We start from the raw sequence: 8,057 nt of genomic DNA, 5'->3' as shown, positions 1-8,057 counted from the left end.
CCCTTAACAAACAATTCCACGTGCGTGCTCTGTTCCGTTAAAAGAAACGAAAGTTTCTCACCAGGAGAATCAAGACGCGAAGCACAGCATGCACATTCGCGATTTATCTCAATTTAGATTAGACGTTAGTATTAAATTTATCTCTCATCATCCAGGTAGAACTCAATCCGCGCCATTACCTCTTGGTCATCCGATGTTGCAAAGTGGTATTATGGCACCACCTGCGCATTACGAGGAATACCTGATCGAGAAACAACACCATGATCAACAACAGGCGCACAATTATTTGAAACAACAGATTCGTCAGACCGTATTAACGCGGGTTAGTTCTCGAGGGCAGACCAATCAGTTGGACGAAGCGCCAGAAAGCGAGGAATCCGAAGTGATAGATCTTACGGGGAAAAAGGATTTATCGGAGGAGAGCGAAATTTCGAAACAACAGAGGGACCGTGAACAGTTTTTGCAACAACAGAGAGATCTGATGATGAGACACACCTTACAGACGAACGAGTCGACGGCCTATCCTGGCGGAAGGAGTTCACAATCCGCCAGACCACTCTCAAGAGCGCTCTCTAGTCCGTTGGTACATTTAGGTAAGCCAGATATGTTTGCCCTTTCGTTTGTCTTCTTTTTTCTTTCTTTCTATTTTCCTTTTTTTTTTTTTTTTTTTTTTTTTGTTTTTTTTGTCTTTCTCCTTTTTTTATTCGCAAAAGTAATAGCGATTGATGGATACACGAGATATAATATATCCTTCGTCATAAGGAAAAGTAAGATATAATTATTGATTTGAACTTTCACGAAGGACCTCAGGGTGGCGGTGGTGATATGTTTGCTCGGGGCTCACCTCATCGAGCTAACACAGGATTGGCATACGATCAATTGATGCTAAAACACGCCTGTGTTTGTGGTGAAACTGTAAGGGGTCATCCCGAACACGGTGGTAGATTACAGAGCGTCTGGGCTAGACTATCGGAAACGGGATTATCTCAGCGTTGCAGTCGAGTTCGTTCTCGTCAGGCTACACTTGAAGAAATTCAAACGTGTCATAGCGAGGCACACACGCTTTTATTCGGTAATTATAGGAAATGTTTATTAAATTTATTTTAAAGTTGCGTTTAAATTCTCCTTTATAACTTATAAGTATTCCATTACGTAGGAACGAATCCTTTGAATCGTCAAAAATTAGACATGTCGAAACTTCCACAATTACCGATCATTGAATTGCCTTGCGGAGGAGTAGGCGTTGATTCCGATACAACGTGGAACGAATTAAATACCGCACCTGCCGCCCGAATGGCTGTAGGATGCGTCGTTGATCTCGCTTTGAAGGCAGCGATGGGTGACATCAAGAATGGCTTTGCCGTCGTTAGACCTCCTGGACATCATGCGGAGAGCAATCAAGCGATGGGCTTTTGTTTCTTCAATTCCGTGGCGATCGCTGCTCGTCTGTTGCAACAAAAACTTGACATCAGAAAGATATTGATCCTTGATTGGGTAAGAACATGGAAATATTAATTCAACTGTTATTTTTAGTGCTAAGCTAGACATTATTTTCAGTATATCATTCGAGGACAGCTATTATTCTCGAAAGACCTTTTAAAAAAACTTTATATGATAATAATTTTCTAGGACGTTCATCATGGAAATGGAACACAACATATGTTCTACGACGATCCTAGAGTACTTTATCTCTCCATACACCGACACGACGAGGGTAACTTTTTCCCAGGTACGGGTGGACCAACGGAATGTGGTACAGGCGAGGGTTTAGGATACAACGTGAACGTAGCATGGTCTGGTGGATTAAATCCACCAATGGGAGACGCCGAATATTTGGCAGCCTTTAGAACGATCGTTATGCCGATCGCTAAGGTTTTCGATCCTGAAATCGTCCTAGTTTCTGCGGGTTTTGACGCTGCCGTTGGTCATCCCGCACCTCTTGGTGGCTACAAGGTCAGCCCTGCGTGTTTCGGTAGAATGACGCAACAGTTGCTAACTCTCGCAGGTGGTAAGGTCGTTCTAGCATTGGAAGGTGGTTATGACTTGGCAGCTATCTGCGATTCCGCTCAGGAGTGCGTTAGAGCTTTGCTAGGTGATGAACCAACTCCAATTCGAGAGGATGAACTCACGCGGGCTCCTTGCCAAAATGCCATTGATACATTACAAAAGACTATCGCCATTCAGGTAAACTTTATAAACGATAGTTTATAGTAGATCATATACTGTCTTATCCTCTCTTATTGAACGTTCAATCTTAACTATTTTCTTTTATCTTGATACAGATGTCTCATTGGCAATGCGTTAAACTCTTCGCTCATACCGTCGGTATGAGCGCAATTGAGGCGAGTCAGAAGGAACACGACGAAACAGAAACAGTATCTGCTATGGCTTCGCTTTCCATGCAACAGCCAACGAATCTTACGTGAGTTTTATTATTTTCAATATCTCGTAGACACATTTAATGTCATTAATATTACGATTCAACGATATATTACGTTATCATTAATTATCGTTAAGTATTTAACTGATTGGATTATATGATATTTATTAAATGTATATATACTTCAATAAAATAATATTATCAATTAGATCTATTAGAGATTGAAAAGTACGAAATAATTATCTCATATGAAAATTATTTCCAATTGATTTTGTAATCTATTTAAGTTATCTAACTTGACGAATTAATTACTATTAAATATTAACGAAAATATTTACTCGTGATTGTTTGTTTCTCATAGAACTACGCCGGATCATTCCCGAGAAGTCTCTGAGGAACCGATGGAGCAAGACGAGGCAAAATGAAGTCTACTCGTTTAAAAGATGTTACCGATTATCGAGATCATATTGAAAATGAGTTGAGAAACGTCATGAACGCGGAGGTAGAGGAACCGGATGAAAAAATGAAAACGAGGGAATCTCGTTTTTTTGTTTTTCAAAGATAAATGTAAATCATGGATTTGGTATGTTTCATTTGGAAAGATTAATCCATGAAAAGTCTACGGTGATGAGATCGTCGACGTGTTGTTTATCGCTATATCTGTAAGTCGTCGACGAACCTTTGATGGCGTTTTTTTTTTTCTTTTTTTCTTTTTTTGAAAGACACAACAAAGCATTGGAAAAAAGTTTGTCAAATTTTTTGTCGAATTAATATTGTCGTTCAACGAACGGAATTGTGTAAACGCGCGAGTAACACTATTCGCGTGTTAAGATTATCACGAAGCGAAAGAGCCATTATTTGTCGCTTCTTAATTGGATAATCTAATTTTTTGTCCTTTTTTTTCTTTTTTGTCTCTCTCTCTCTCTCTCTCTCTCTCTCTGACATTTTTTTTCTTTTTTTATCTTTTTCTTCTCTTCTTTGTTTCATTTTTCTTTTCTCTTTCTTTTTATTTAATTGTCCATCTCACAGAGTATACGATCCAATTTCGTTGTAAAAAGTTGTTGTAACTTGTATAGATACAATTTTTCGAAGAAAAGGGCTCAAGTATGGAAGAAATGATTTTCGGTCCTCCGTTAATAACATTGGAAGTCTGTCATATAGAACTTCTTACCAGTGTCTTATTAATCAACAACGAAGGATCCCCCGTGGTTTGAGATAAGAGAGAAACAAAAACTGTCAACAGGCACGAACACAATTCTTTTTATTAACATTATAATATTATATAGAAGTTAATAAAGGAGAATTGACACGTAAAGATAATTAATTAATTTGTGCTTTAATATTTAATGTGTATCGAAAGATAACAACAAACTACTTACTTTTTCTTTTGTCTCTTCTTTTTTTTGTTTTTTTTTTTCTTTTTTTCTTTTCTTTTCCAATCCAATTTTAAGCTATACTCCTATTAAAGAATTGTATTATGTATCGTTGACAGTGTTTGGAGTGTGCTTACTAAGGAATAAGGTGTCTGTGTATATATATATATATATATATATATATACACAGACAGACACACACATATAAAATACAATCTTATGCTTATCGTACTTGCTTTTCATATACATTAATAAAACGTATTCTACATCTTCTACGTACATAAAATTTAAAGTAAGTGAAAACGAGAGTGATAGTGGTGGGGGAGGGGTGGCCGGGAGAGAAAAAATGCATACAAGACTTCGCGAGCAGATTTAAAGAATTGTCACATTTATGCAATGAATTGTACAAATTGTTTGAAAATTAATCTATTGTTGGATCTACTCTGTACAACAAAGAAACTTTTGCCATTATTGATGTAAACAATATTGTTTTGTATATAATGATCATATTTCATTGTTTACGTTTAACGTATTTCGCATTAATCCTATTATTGTGGCACATTTTAAAATGAAAATTATTCTACTGTGTGCTGCTGGTACAATGACATTTACATAACACGATGCAAACACACATTATAGCCATTATTATATCTTAATCGTTCGTTATTACTTAATCGGTTGATACGCATCATATAAACCATATCCATTCAATTTTATTATCAATTTAAGCAAATAATGTATGTTTTGTTTTCTGCAAAATTTATTCGACGTACACATACACCTTTCATCTATATATATATCAGCAACTTTTTCAAGACACACATATATATATATATATGTGTGTGTGTGTGTGTGTGTGTGTTTTATGATAAAAGGGATTAAAGTAAGGTAAGAACAACGAATATATTTAATTGATCGTTGTACGAGTCTTTTGAAATTCTTAATTATATATTTCATCTCAGGTTACGATATGTATATGTATATATAAATATATATATATATATATATATATATATATATATATATATATAGGTCTCATTTTTATCTTGCACGCGAAGTCTTTTCACGCCATTGGCTGGCTGGATTGCATTGAAATTAAAATTTGATAAGTGTATTAAAAAGACAGTAGAGATAAAGATACATTGTTCGTCTTCTGCCAAAAGGAAAAACAAAGAGAAAGGAAAAGAAAAAGAAAAAAAAAAAAATAAATAAAAAAGAAAAAAAAAGAAAGAAAGGAGAAAAAGAAAAAAAAATTTAATAATAATAATAATAATAAGAATAATAATAATAATAATAATAATAATAATAATAATAAAAAATTAAAATATGGCAAAGATATACTACGTGCGTTGTGCTGGTCACTGGCGCTTTGTTTTCACCTACATACATATATGATTTTAATTCTGTTTAAAAAACATTCTTATTTACGAAGAAAAAGCTGTCATGGCACAGCCCGGAAGTCCTCGTGAACGGTAGTGTTTTATGATAAATGACATGAAAAGATTTTTGTATTATTTATGTAACACAACGGGTGAGATTAAGAATGGTAGCTGATAATCCTCTATAAATTAATATGTTAGTTCGAGGTGAAACATTGTATTTGTTAAATATTATTTTTATTTTGTTTTTTTTTTTTTTTTTTTTTTTTTTTTTTTTTTCGTCACAAGTCACAATCAATATAAAGTTCGTATCGTTAAACTTAATATCTCTTTAGTCTAAGTTTAATATAATGTTATTAAGTTTCACGTTAGATAATAATTTTATTTGTAAAACAAAGAAAACTTAAATTATAGAGGATTAATGAAGAAGTGCATTTTTAGCGTGCTCGTTGGAATGAGATATCCTCTTAGTGGTTTATATTTGAAAACAATTATGATGAAGATAGACGAGAACTTCGTTGATGAATTTTTTATAAAAGTTCTTTTCTCCTTTCAAAGATATATTACATTTTGCACGATCAGTGTATTTCAATGTACGATCGAGAGAAGGTTTATTACGCACAAACAATTTTTTTTTTTTTTTAACAATTTTTGATCGTCCGACGTCTCACTCTCTCTCTCTCTCTCTTTCTCTCTCTCTCTCTCTCTCTCTTATCGTTGGATTGATTAAATTTTTCGCTTTAAGATAATATTTGTAAAGCAAGTTTTGCATGATAGATGAATTTCTTGAGAATATAATTAAAACAAAAAAAAAAACAAAAAAAAAACAAAAAACAAAAAAGAAAGAAAGAAAGAAAAAAAATAAGTAACATTTCATTGGATATAATAACGGTACAAGTTGCGCGTGTGTTTTCTTAACGTTTCATGTATTTTATTCTTGCCGTATATAATAAACATTGTCATGGGAGACACTGCCAAATTGAACACATGGCATAATGTAGAACGTTTAACGGAGTTTTCGTTTTTTTTTCTTTTTGTTTTTTTCTATTCTTTTGTTTTGTTTTTTTTCTCTCTCTCTCGAGCATGCAAAGGATGCACCGATGTAATATTACCGATCCCGTAATCTGTTACAAATTTAATGATGTTAGATATTTGAAAAGAAAAATATATATATATATATATAGTATATATATGTATTAGATTGTCCTTTGTATTTTGTCAATGTTGAAAGAACCATTCACGATGATTTCATTTCTTATTACGGACAAAGGCTGGTGTGATTTTTGTGATATTTTGTAAAAAGGTTTATTAACGTATGGTGTTAATGAAGGGTGTAACGTTGCCGTGGAATGCGGGAGAGTTAGAGAGAATGTTAGAGAGAAGAATGTCTGAGAGTTAGTAAGAGCTAGAAGTGAGAGAGAGAGAGAGAGAGAGAGAGAGAGAGAGAGAAAATGGCGGAGAGACGACAGAAGGAGGATAAGAGAAAAATATACTTCAGATACAAGCATTTATTTTTGTGTCATGCATTTTACGAAAGCAGAGATGAATTTAAGAACATTTATTGATATAATAAAAAGAACGAATTAGAAGAATATATTGTATATGTAAAGTGTTTGGCATACAAACAAAATAAAAAAAAAAGAATATATATATATTATATGAGATATATATATAAAGTATATATATATATATATACATACATACATACATACATATATATATATATATATACGTTGTATAGCTGTATATCTCACGATGAACAAAAAAAAAAAGTGGATATATCGTTTATCGCAAGAATCTCAAGTGTTTGTTAAATGTTGTCCCTAGAAATTTACACAAATGAAAGAGGAACAAGAGCAATGTTGAATTATTGAAAAGTTCATTTGCAGTGTATTTTCAATACGAGCCCAGCCTATGTGTGTGTACATCATTTTACGATAACAATCTAACCAATGAAAACTTATAATGATTTTTGTAAGAAGGTCGGTTTTAAGTGTATATCATTCGAATGGATGATCGAATTGATTTTATTGTAACATTATGGTAAATAATCTTATATAAATATAGACAAGTGTATTTAACTATTTATAATTTAAGAACGAGTCGAATGACCGACTTGTTGTGATTGTTAAAGCAATCATAGCGGCGATGCAGGTGCGAAACTCGAACTTTTTGTACAATATAAATTAATCGCGACGAGAAATTTAATTTTCGTCGTAGGCCTACAGAATATGTACTACACTTATGGCCGGTGTTAATGATGCAAAGATGTCCTGTGTCCTTCTTTTTCTTTTTCTTTTCCTTTCTTTTCTTTTCTTTTCTTTTCTTTTCTTTGCTTTTCTTTTTTCTCTGTACTTTTGATTGATCTTATATTGACACAATTTTATTCTATTATTTGATAAATTATTCATTACATAAATCATTCAAAATTCTGTGAAAGTTTTTGTTCGATAGGAGAAGAAACCGATAACATTCCTGTATCATTTATAACGGAGCGATACAAATTAGATATAAGTGATATTACGCTACATTAAATGCAGAATATAACATGAAGATAACCGTTATAAGAAAATATTGTTACATGGATGCGAATATGATGTCTTTAAAGCATAAGTTTAATGCAATAGCTATACATTTTTTATGTATATAAATGTACTTCGTAATATAATTTTAAATAAAAAGTATAGTCATTGTGTTACATGATGATATAACTTTAGGTGATCATAACTTAAGCGGTCATAACTTACAGCACCTTCGTGATTTCTTAAATCTTATACTGAAATTATATATACAGTATATATACATATATATATTTATATATATATATATATATATATATATATATATATTTATTCTTCAGTTTAAATGTATACGCGCGATAATTCCTCTAAGTATTAAAAATGTAAAAAAAATGTTTTTGCATAT

The 8,057-nt window shown here is 32.6% G+C and overlaps 1 protein-coding gene across 1 annotated transcript in view; it reads left to right on the top strand.

Moving 5' to 3' along the window:
* Window positions 1-7,830, top strand: part of LOC124949834 (histone deacetylase 4) — a 13,114-nt gene extending 5,284 nt beyond the window's left edge. Inside the window, exons 8-13 of the mRNA XM_047495565.1 lie at window positions 156-593; window positions 803-1,072; window positions 1,157-1,494; window positions 1,630-2,184; window positions 2,283-2,422; window positions 2,742-7,830. Of these exons, the coding sequence (XP_047351521.1) occupies window positions 156-593; window positions 803-1,072; window positions 1,157-1,494; window positions 1,630-2,184; window positions 2,283-2,422; window positions 2,742-2,805 (1,805 nt within the window). The 3' untranslated portion in view covers window positions 2,806-7,830. The remainder of the gene's footprint in view (window positions 1-155; window positions 594-802; window positions 1,073-1,156; window positions 1,495-1,629; window positions 2,185-2,282; window positions 2,423-2,741) is intronic.
* Window positions 7,831-8,057: the final 227 nt, after the last annotated feature.

This window comes from Vespa velutina, chromosome 6, assembly GCF_912470025.1.
Source record: "Vespa velutina chromosome 6, iVesVel2.1, whole genome shotgun sequence".
Lineage (NCBI taxonomy): Eukaryota > Metazoa > Arthropoda > Insecta > Hymenoptera > Vespidae > Vespa > Vespa velutina.
This window is presented reverse-complemented; position numbering and strand designations above follow the sequence as displayed.